This window comes from Xenopus laevis, chromosome 7L (assembly GCF_017654675.1).
Source record: "Xenopus laevis strain J_2021 chromosome 7L, Xenopus_laevis_v10.1, whole genome shotgun sequence".
NCBI lineage: Eukaryota > Metazoa > Chordata > Amphibia > Anura > Pipidae > Xenopus > Xenopus laevis.
In genome coordinates, this window is record NC_054383.1 from 25,371,435 (window position 1) to 25,383,666 (window position 12,232).

The 12,232-nt window shown below is 41.3% G+C and overlaps 1 protein-coding gene across 1 annotated transcript in view; it reads left to right on the plus strand.

The window, feature by feature from the left end:
- sema4g.L (semaphorin 4G L homeolog) overlaps positions 1–12,232 on the plus strand; it is a 164,956-nt gene that overhangs the window by 108,051 nt on the left and 44,673 nt on the right. The window contains exon 9 of the mRNA XM_018225232.2: positions 10,762–10,925. Within this exon, the coding sequence (XP_018080721.1) occupies positions 10,762–10,925 (164 nt within the window). The remainder of the gene's footprint in view (positions 1–10,761; positions 10,926–12,232) is intronic.

The following is a 12,232-nucleotide window of genomic DNA, read 5'->3' on the forward strand; positions in this document are numbered from 1 at the left end:
CTAAGAATAGAGCTATAGTATAGCATATACTATAGAGAAAGAGAGAGAGAGCGCGAGAGAGAGATGTTAGCCCACTGAGAGTGAGGAACAAGTTAGCTCACTAACCACCACTTCACCCTCCAGAAGAGAGAGAGAGGAAGACAGTCCTGTAAAAGGCGAATTCAGCAAGCTGAAATACTTACTCTCCTACTCACCAAAAAGCATTCATCACATGTATGCCTAATTTCAGTGCAAATTGCAAGGTACCTGTAAGAAACACTTGGTAGGAGTAAGAACCCAAAACAGACACAATATAGAAATGATCTGCTTAGGATATATCCATAAATGTAGGATATCCAGTGTACCCTCAGGTACCCAAGGCCAGTACCATAAATATCTTCATATCAGAATGCATGTTAGTCAGGACTGTTCTAACAGAAAGCAGATCCTAAAGATCGGAGACAAGGGCACCTGAGAAAATAATTGGGATTAGAATTCCTTACCCTGTGTAAGGTCCTGTGATGAGGCAGACTCAATTAACTGTAAAGAGTTGAGCAACTACAGTACCTAAGAAAGAGCCCCTGTTGGTTGACCCAACCTAGTACTCTGAGAGGTATAACTGAATACCCCTAAGGTTACAGATCCCAATAACCACAGTGCAACTAAAGGACTAATTCCAAGATTTATGGAGGCAGATTATATGCCCTGGATAAATGTTTATAGTCACCCACAAACCTGTGTTCTCTCTACCCATAAGGGACCCACTTAGATGTGGAATCAACTATACTACATATTTAAACGTTGAGGCTGACCTTGGAACTGGAGGGACACTATGGATGTTCCAGTAAGTGTCAGAAGGGCCTCTGATCTACTAGAGTAATGCTGGGTCATATGTATCAGGAGTAGCACAGGAATGTGAATCCGAGAACAAACCAGGATAATAGGAGTGTTGTATCTGGAAATTACCTGGACATTGAGCTCTGTGCGAATGTTTCAGACACAATTTTCAGCAGGTGTAAATGTAATCCCCCTAGCATAGGGAATAATGTGACAGACATGGTCAAAACAGACAAAAAAAATACTTCCAAGCCTCCCATTTGAAGCTAGACAAACCTGTAGGACAGATACATAAACTATCCTTAATTCATTCTCAATGAAATTAATGACTGGAAGTGGTAAGAGATTACACTCTACTGTAATGACTGCAACCGTCCCACTTAAGGGAAGACTATGATCCTGCTCAGAAGAGCCAAGTACATTTTCGGCCGAAGCAATAGGATAAGTAGCAACTGCAGTATGTAACTGTGAGGAGGAAAGATCCAAAACTGCTGGTGTTCCAAGAGGGCACAGACAGAGAGGGAAAATAATTAACACTCCTAGGATGCCTCCATCTGCTGTCCAATCAGTTACCTATCTGGTGTGGAAGAACAGCCGGCCCTGTATTCTAAAAAACCACTAACTAGGGGTTTGAGAATTGAAGAAAAAATAAATAAATAAATAAAATAAATGGGCCCAAAATAAGTGCCTTCTGGACACAGAGCCTTAAGTCACAAAGCCGTTTTGATGATAGTATAAGGTAGTATAAGCAGAATATCCCTATCCTGGGCCAGACTTGAACAGAGGTCATCTCTATGGACTAACAAGACACTTTGGAGGACTCCTATAGCCTGAAAACCCTTGGTTTGAAATATATACCTTATGCAAATTCCCAGTGGCCTGATATGTATGTGTACCCTGTCTCTATAGACACCCTGTATTGGCAGATAAAATGTCCCCTCTATCCTGACATTAAGAATATCAGTAGAAATAGTATAGGAATAACACTGGGTAGTGGCTCCCCTCTCTAATTTGTAGGAGGCACCAAGGAGTCACCCTAAAAAAACGGTAGAAATACATCTGGGGATCCTTCAGCCAAGCATAGAGAACTGTATACCTTGTTCTTCCTTAAACCTATGAATATGGAATTTCCACAGGTTGCACCCCTCGAAACTAGCCAGATGTCCTGGCTGCTATAGTGAAATTTATGGATGAAGAGTTCAAGTACTAATTGTTCCAGGAATCTTCAAAAATACTATATGTTGCATAAAAATATAGGTTTATTGAGCCAACGTTTCTGGTTCCAAAAAAGAACCCATCCCAAGGACACAAATCATATATAGATATCTGTGCAAACATATATACACACTCATATACATGCCTTAATAATAAAATATATGCACCTGCCTATGGCCCTCTTATAGATGCAAACATATATGTTGCTTGGTAGACCAGTTGTATTATGGAGTTTATCCATTTATTGAGCATTTGTTCTGAAGGCAGTAGAATCCCCCTGCAGGATGTGGGCCATGGTGCAAGCATATATTAAAATATGTGATAATAATATGTACCTCGGTCAGAGTCCTAAGCTCCTGGTAGAGCACAGTACCTGACCCCAGAGCTCGAGCTGCGTGGGTAGTAATAGACTGCACAATTGACTGGGCAAAGCAATTATCTGGTCCTCCATTCGTTCAGGCAGTGATCGGTGATACAAGGCTGCTGAATCTGGAAAAATTTACATTCAATGGTCCCAAAAGTAGTACATACCTGTGGTTATTGTTAACCCAGCAATCCTTATGACAGACAGGCTTCAGAACTCCTGTAGTGCTTATCAAGACAAAGTTAAGCTTACCTGCCATCGGGAAAAAATATTGCCTAGTGTTTAATTTATTAAGCCATATCTTATCCCAGGAGCAATGCCATGGAATGAAAAGACATTCATATGTAGGTATTCCTATCAGTAGTCATCTGGATTAAACCTGAATGTACCCCAGAAACAATTACAACCCCATGTAATGCATAGTTTAGGTTAGCTGCAGTCAGAGCAAACCTATATCCGACCTTCATAGCCACCCAGTCCAGTGATCTACATCTATTAGAGCTACTGGTTCAAGGTGAGTAATAATTAGAGCATATCATACTGCAGAGAATAGGAGCATACAGATATGATCACAGCAACATGTAATACATAAAATATTAGCTACTGCTTAGGGCAAGCGTAAATCTGGTCCTAGCCGTTCCCAGGCCTGTGCTTTACATACCTTAGGGCTACCTATTCCAGGTGAGCCATAGCCAGGGTATATACTGCAGAAGAAAATATAAGCACAGATTCAATCACAGTAACATGAAATACATAGTTTATATTAGCTGCTGCTTAGGGCAAGCATATCTCAGGGCCTAGCAACTCAAAAGGCCTGTGCTCTACATCCATTAGGGCTACTTGTTCCATGAGAGAAATAGCCAAATCGTAAACTGCAGAAAACATGCAATACATAATTAGGTTAGCTGCTGCTTATAGCAAGCATGTATCAGGACCTAGCAGCAAGACAGATCTGTGCTCTACATATCGCAGGGCTACGTGTTCTTTGTGAGCAATAGCCAGAGCATAAGCTGTATAACAAAATAGTAGCACAGGTACAATCACAGCAATATGAAATACATAGTTAGATTAGCTGCTGCTTCGAGCAAGCATGTCTCAGGGCCTAGCTGCCAGCCAGACCTGTGCTCTACATCCTGTAGGGCCACGTTTTACCTGTGAGCAATAGCCAGAGCTTAAGCTGTAGAACAAAATAGGAGCACAGGTACAATCACGGAAACATGAGGTCCATAGTTTAGATTAGCTGCTGTATAGAGCAAGCTTATATCGGGCCCTAGCATTCAGCCAGACCTTTGCTTGACCTCCATTATGGCTACCTTTTCTATGTGAGCAATAGCCAAAACATAGAATGCAGAACAAAAATAGCGCAATACATATTATGGATTATCTGATGTTTATAGCAAGTATATATCAGAGCCTAGCAGCCCCCCCAGCCCAGTGATCCATATTCAATAGGGCTACTGGTGTCCTATTTGTAAATGGCTTGTGCTTTCAGGCAGGAAACAATCATAACCAGGCACAGTGCAGATAAGCATATGAATATATAGCATGCAAGCAGTTAGTTAGACTTTAGTACACTGCAGAACAGCATATGGACACACTCCTTACCTGCTGCTCATTATGCAAGGCTGGAAGCTGACCCTTTAATGTCACAAATTCCAGGACACTCTATTGTTAACAGGAAAACAGGCCTCACAAGTTTACTGACAACAGCAGGACTTACCTGAGGCTGCAGCTTCCTCGCTTGCTGAGTTAGAGAGTGGGCGGAGCCATCTCCACTTGCTTTAGCTGGACCTGATTATACTCAGCTGGTGTCTGCACTCAGTGGGGGGTTGATTATACTCAGCTGGTGTCTGCATAGGCAGGGAACCCAAAGCAACTGCGTGGGTTATACTGAGGCGAATTGGATAATTAGTGTTGGTGCTTCCTGCACAGGCCCAAGTTTGCTATAATATGAAGCCTATAGCGAAACTTTTTTATATTTTTTATTTTTTTTATTATTATTTTAACTACCTCCACCTTAGGAAAGTCTGTTGAGGGAGGCAGTTGGCCATGACCTGCCCCCATTAAAACAAAAATAAAACAAAGGTAACAGGGAGCAGTAAGGTTCAGGCCCCTAACTAATTAGCCTAAATTAACTGCCACCTCCCTCGCCCATTCGTAAAAATGGGGTGTAGGGGCCACATACACCAGTGCCGCCTGAGGCCCTCTGGGCAGGTCGGGAGGGCACACGAATGGGGGGACAAGCACCTGCCACCCAATGCTCTTGATAGCAATACAGGAAGGCAACTGAAATACAGGCAGACAAGGAGTAGCAAACATTGCACCTCAGTGCCTTACCTGATTCAAAAGCTGAAGTTCAGAAGACTCCAGGTCTGAGGTAGTGTGCTGGGGGGAAAAAAGGTCCCATGGACCAAAACCCCTGTCCCTAGGACGCCTTCCGGGCAGGCCTAATGCTTTCCTAGGCATAAAAAGAGAAAAACAAAAATTTGCTTCTAATGATTGAGGCCTTTGTTCAGAGAACAAAGCCAAGAGCATAAGAGAAGGAAAAAAAAGACGCCGGTAGGTGGGTGTGGTGGCCTTTTAAAGGCTTGGGGAGGTTCCTTCTAATTGGAGCAGGGAGGAGGGGCTATCCCGTAACGTACTGACATGGAGTACGTCTAGGGAAAAGGCAGATTTCCCTCTTATATGGTTGTGTTTTAAGGGAGCTGACTCTTCTGTACATGTCCTTTCTTTACTCCTTAAATTTTCTTAAATGTCTAATAAACTTGGATGTATCAAGCAATGCCGGTCAACAGCTGCAAGGGCAAACAATGTTTTGAGCTGTATTAGAGGGGCATAGACTCATGGGAAGAGGGGGGTTATTCTTCCATTTTAACATGCACCGGCAAGGCCCAATCTAGAATATGCCATGCAGTTTTGGACTTCAGTTCTCAAACAGGTAATTATTGAATTGGAGAGGGTCCAGAGAAGGGCAACTAAGCTGGTAAAGGGTATGGAAAATCTCAATTGTGAAGAAAGACCATCCATGTTTCGGTTGTTTATGTAAGGGGAATGTGATAACTATGTATAAATTTATAAGGAACCAAACAATAAACTTCCTAATGCTTTATTTACCAGTCTAAAATATTCGAAAAGAGTTTTTTTACAGAGAGTGCTGTGACGTTGTGGAATTAGATAACCTCAAGAAGGGGTTGGATAGAAGGCTTTTTAGCAAGTGAGAAAATACAGGGTTATTGAAAATAGCTCTTAGTACGAGCTGATACAGGGACTTCGTTCTGTTGCAATTGTGGCATCAGCAAGGATTTTTTCCTTCCTCTTAGGTAAATTAGAGAGGCTTCAGAAGTTTTTTTCCCCCTTCCTCTGGATCAACTAGCACTTAAGGTGGCCATAGACGCACAGATCTTATCATACGAAAACATTTTCGTACGATATTCAGTTTGTGTATGGCAGGAGACGAGCTGACTGATATCGTTAGAAGACTTGGATATCCGTTGATCGGCTGGTTGTACAATTTTGATTGGGTCTTTTTGAACACGCGAACATCGGGCACTGTTAGTGCTGAATCGTCAGATACAGACAGAATTCTATTGTTTCTACCTGTATATCTGAAGATTCAGCTCTATGCGTGTGTGTCGAAATGAACGATCTTTCCTGGAAATATGTTTTCCAGGAAAGATTGTAATTGTAGCATGTACACAGACATAAAAGGTTGAACTCGATGAATGTGTGCCTCTCTTAAAGTAAGTCTTTCATACTCCAACCTGGAGCAATGCACTCAACATCATGCAAAACCTCTGCCACTAATTGTGTCAAAGGGATCCCAGGGGAGGTTGTGACTCCAGAGAGCAGATGGCAGCTCCTTTAGCGTCCTTATGAAATCCAGTCCGATTATGGAGTTTCTTGTGTGTTGTGAAATGTACTATAGATTCCTTTTCTTCTCTTTTTCCCTTTCAAGCTCCCTGCATATTTATGGGAGAAGGATTCCTTATATGGACTCTTTGTAGAAAGTTGAGTTTAGAGAGAGATGAAAACAAACATAGTAAAAAAAAAAAAAAGTATCCCAGCCAGACGCGCTACTCTACAACTATGAGTTAATGTTACATCAGGTTTTTATATTAGAGAAACATATATTTTCATGCTTTGTCTGCGTGCAGCAGTAAAACCTTATGGTTAAATTCCTTAGAATCCAGCTTTTTATATCTTTCTGTAAAACAAGCAAGTGTGATATTGCAAAGTGCCGCTGATTAATTTTACTATGTAACAAAGACATGTCTTGATTTAATTTTTTTGCCTTTTTTTCTGGATGAAACGTTTCATATAATATAGCGGAAAACAAAGCTTGTTGGATGAAAAGATTTAGTGCTGGCATGGGAGGTAGAAGATGCATTCTAAGTATACAGATTCCAACATTCAGTCGATTGCAGGGGATAAGAACATTTATGTTTAGGGGACTGTTTCATCTCGGTTATCACTGGGAAAAAATAACTACTTAGGACAGCATTCTAGTCGGCAGGAAGGCATTTCGGGGAGATAAGTCGTCCAAAGAGGAGGCAATTTGTCACTGGGCAACTAATCTCCCCAAGCAACAGATAGTTGCAAATATCTAAAAAAAAAAAAAACCTAGCCTGTGGAAGATTGCGACTTTCTAAGGGCTTGGAACTGTCCCTCGACAGTTTGTCAAAATTCTGCTTTTGTAGAGCTTCTCTTGTAAATTGTATAGAAGTAATTGTGAAGTTGTAGTAAAGTAGTATGCTACAGAAACCCATAGGAAGGTGCAATTGTGTATTCAGGCATGCAAGGCGCAATAATGAAATGACCATATGGCAGCTGCTTTTCTCTGCTGGTGGAGGATATGCCATTAGCCAAAGACTCTTTTAATGACTACCAACTGAACAGGCTAAGGTATGAATAAACACACGTGTTTCTGGATTTTCTGGATATCTTTTCTAAGTTCATTCCAACCTCTGTACAGATTTTGTGGATAAGTAACAGTAAGTCATTTGCTGTGCCTTACGGACCTGTCAGATGAAAGCAGAAGATGAATTGTAATACAAGCTTCTCCGTACCTTAAATTACCAGACCTGAAAGGCACTCCAGTGTCCAATGTTCCAGCAGCTTATGGTTCATGCGCTCTTCAACCTAAACATTGTGTGTGAGTTTGTTTGAAATGGAACAATACAGGAGAATAACCCGCTCCTAACAATCGCCCATTTTTAATCAACACACCAATGAATTGGGGGCTATCTTTAGCGGAGTTAGGTGAGGAGAAAATTCACCCTTTAGTAAATATGTCCTTAAGTATGAGTTCATTGCTATAGTACAGCAAGATGGCAGCTTCTACCCTCAGTTGTGCTTAGGGTTGCCACCTTTTCTGGAAAAAAATACCTGCCTTCTTATATATATGTATCTTTTTTCCCTATTAATAACATTGAGATCAACCATAATTTTTACCGGCCAGGCTGGTAAAATACCAGCCAGATGGCAACCCTAGTTGTGCTCAACGTAAGACAAAAGTTGCGCTGTACTGTTCACCATGTGACAAGTAGCATAACTACCAGGGTTGCGGAACAATGATTGTGCCCAGGTCAGAGACAAGATGGTGCAAAGATTGATGAAGGACAGAAGGCAAAAGCATGTACTCAGCTGCACTGGAGGCCCACCTGGAGGAAGGTGGTGACACTAGTAACTCCTAGTGCAACTCTTTTAAAAGAAGAGTGTTGCAAAAACAACGGCAGGTAAGTTATTCTCTGTTCCAGTGTAGTCTAGAAATTATATTTGGACATCCTTGGAGACACCACATCACCAGTAATGGTTTTTATATTTTTAAATCAGGATACGCTCTGAACTGCCTAAACTTTAGATTAAGCCTCCTTGTAGATTGTCATTTAGCATTCAACAGGCACTCATCAGCAAATGAGTGTAGAGAGTGCGAGTAACAGACACACTCCTAGCTTTCATTCCTCACTCCTAGCAGCCTGATAACATGACTTTCTCAATATCATTCTTGTCTAACACATACAATTCCAAAATAGGGGAATGTTTTCGTGTAAAGGAATGCTGATGTTTCAGCCAACAATGCGGCTAAAAGAATATTTGGAGAAAAATACCGGTCTTGTACTTGTCATCTAAAAGTACTGATAAAGGCAAACTTTTGAAATTCTTAAGATATGGGCCTTGCAAATATAAAAAAACATAAAATGTCATCGTTCTGGTTCACTAATTCTGGAGTCAAACTGGCTGCCATGGCTTTGTGAACTAAATCCCCTCTCCTTTCTGCTTTGACTTTCCTTCTGCATGAGTGCAGCTGTTCTGATTAGGCCCCAGATCTACTGTGCAAGGATAAAATCTACATGGCAGATCTGAGGCATAGATATTGCACACTTGCAAAACACACCAACCATAGGTATGCTAGGGCCAGGTGATATGGGGGAGAATTCTCTGCCTGGCTGCTCCCCTTCTCTTCTGCAGACAGGGCCGATATTGTCGCAAAATGTTGTTTTTGGTGCCAAAATCGACCGCGTCTGCCTTCACCCGAGCATAGACAATGCTTCCGGGGGCAGGCAGAGGAGAGGGATCCGCAATCTGGCCCTAGTCATAAGAAATTTCCCTAATTCGCCCTACCTATAGAAGAGAAGGGGGGCAGCGGCACCTGCACAGAATACATATCATCTTGCCCTAGCCTTATTCTTCACAGGGATCTTGTGTCCATTAACATTTATACATATACTAACAGCAAGTTATCTAGTAGTCTAGGTTAGATGTCATATTCTTATGTAAACTAAAATTTAAATTGTTTGTTCTTCTGTAGTGATTGAGCCTGTTTGTCCACTCTCACAGTTAGAAAAGAGAAGACCTTTCCAGACAGCAGTGCAGTAAAGTAAATAAGTCTTTTAGACAGAAATTAATTGATCTTCTAAATGTCTCTGGAGACAATTGGTCTAATTGCAAGTGGTTTGGTGCAGGCAGTGGGTCCATGTATGGTACATGTGGGTATTGTGACTTTTGCTGTGGGTAGCTGGTTTGGGTGGAGTAGATCCATTTGTGTCCAGTATTGGTGCCCACAGAAACAAATGGGAGCAATTGTGCATGGATGGATCAGGGTTTTGATGAGCCAGCATGACCTGGAGCTCTCACGGTTCCTCAACTCCAAGTAAATGTGTTTTACATAAGGAGGCTAGGGATACAAGTTTTAAAGTATTCTTATCTCTAGCTGTGGAGCTTGCCCTAAAGGTCCCCAACCAGTGGCTCACGGGCAACATGTTGCTCACCAACCCTTTGGATGTTGCTCCCAGTGGCCTCAAAGGAAAACAAAGTTTTGGTTGCATAAAAACCAAGCAGATCCTCCTGTAGGCTGCCAGCTCACAAAGGGGCTAACAACATCCCTATTTTGTACCCTCCAGGATCATTTTTCATGCTCGTGTTGTTCCCCATCTCTGTTTAATTTTGAACGTGGGTAAAAAAGGTTGGGGACCCTTGCTTAAAGGGCTTTCAGTAGATTTAACTTAGCAAATACCTGGAATGACTCAAATCTTTTTAAATGGACATGGGATAAGATGTATTTCTTGCTGCACAATCAGATTACATAATGAAAGTATATTAATGAGGAATCGCATCACTAGTCACACTACTGCCCAAGAATACACATTTTTTATGCCAGCAGAAAAGTTACTAGTGAAATCACATTTTAGTATCAGCATCATGACTTTTATTCTGCACAAGGACAAATGATTGTATTTCGATGACTACATTTAGTTGCAGTGAATTTATTGTTAATACATGGAGTGGAAGGGCCATTAAAACAGGTATTTTATCGGCAGACAGAGCTTTTATAGCCCACAAAGTTTGAAAATGTCTTCTCTTTTGTTACAGAGGCTGCCTTGCCTGGGAAGAATTATTTTTATAAGCCAGTTATTGACCATTGCAGTTATGTTGTTCAAGCATAAAATTGGCCTAATATAACAGGTGGCTGGATCCGCTACGCATAGCTTCAGCCTTAGCATGAGGCAGAAAAGTGCTTGATCCATTTAATCTGTATTTGTGTATCAGGGACAGTCTGAAAGCTGACAGACTCCTTTAGGGGAAGATTTTCACTGGTGGATAGCAAATCCGAGGCGTAACTGTAGAGCAAGCCGAGTCTTTGACTGCTGGGGGACCAGGAGGTATAGGGGGTGCAGTGGGCCCCTGAGTGATAAGAGGTTTCATTCTATAAATGTTTTTTGATTATGATTTTTGCTGCATATTTGTAATGAATATATATTGGAAAGATGCTTATAATTATATTTTTATTTCATTTTTTTTCACCTAACCAAAGCCAGCACTGTACCGTATCATGATAAATGAGTCTCCCTCTTTGTTTCATGTTTAAGAGTGACATGGGTGGCAAGAAAATCTTACAGAGGAAATGGACATCATTTTTAAAGGCAAGACTTGTCTGCGCCATGCCTTTTTATGAAGTCTTAAAGAGCGCCTACACCCTGGAATTGGGCAGCTGGGATACAGCCATTTTCTATGGGGCGTTCGTCTTGCAATGGTGAGAAAATATTCCCTCTACCTTTGACCAAGAACAGCAGGCAAACTTTGTGTATTTGTCATTGTGAATAAGCAAAAGAGGTATAATCAGTCTGTATTCTCTCTCTATGTTTTTTGCTGATTAACTTATCAAGAGATAGCCGTGTATCAGAAACAAGGGTTTGATGAAGGATGGATTCAAGATAAAACTATTGGATGTGAAATCTGCTGCAAACAGCATTTATCAGTCACCTGAATCAGAGGCAACAATATAAAGGAATGGCTGATATGTGCGTCCAATTGTTGTACACTTAGAATATTATTGTGTGCCATTCTTACTCATATTTTCCTCCATATTGCTTTATTTAGCTGAGCCATTCTCTGTGTTTAGTAACATCACCCTCCTGTTCTCTGTTGAATACAGTGTCAGACTGGGGGTCCTGGGTCCACTGGGACTGTTACCTTGGGGGCCCCCACACAGTGTCGGACTGGGACACCAGGGGCCCACCCAAAGTCCTTAGACCAGGGGCCCACTCTCAGTACTATTATTCTTCCTCTCCTCACTCAACCTCTATTCTCCTATTCTCTTTTCTTTTCATATTATAATCTATTAATCCATCTATTTATCCTCTTTGTTCTCATAGAAATAGAGAATGACCATGAAATAGGCCAAATGTTTAGAAGCAGGAGGGCCCACTGACACCTTGGCTCACTGGGAGTTTTCCTGGTATTCCGGTGGGCCAGTCCGACACTGGTTGAATATAAAATACAGGTATGGGACCTGGATCCAGGATGCTCGGGACCTGGATCCAGGATGCTCGGGAACTGGATCCAGGATGCTCGGGACCTGGGGTTTTCCGGAAAAGGAATCTTTCCCTAATTTGGATGTTCATACCTTAAGCCTACTAGAAAACTTGTAAATATTAAATAAACCAAATAGGCTGGTTTTGCTTCCAATAAAGATTAATTATATCTTAGTTGGGATTTGGTACAAGGTACTGTTTTATTATTACAGAGAAAAAAGGGAAAAAAATGTAAAAATATGGATTATTTAAATAAAATGGAGTCTACGGGAGCCAGCCTTTCCGTTATTTGGAGCTTTCTGGATATCAGGTTTCCAGGATAACAGATCCCATACCTGTATATGAAAAATACATCCTAGATATAAATTGTAATGTATTTGACTACATTCAAGCAGATAATTCAGCTTTTTTTCCATGCCTCTTGCATGCCAAATTATGGTCAGAGTGACTATAAGTACATAGGTAGGTATTTTTGACTTGATGAACACAACGTTTGCCAGTATGGAACTGTATAAGTAATTCACAT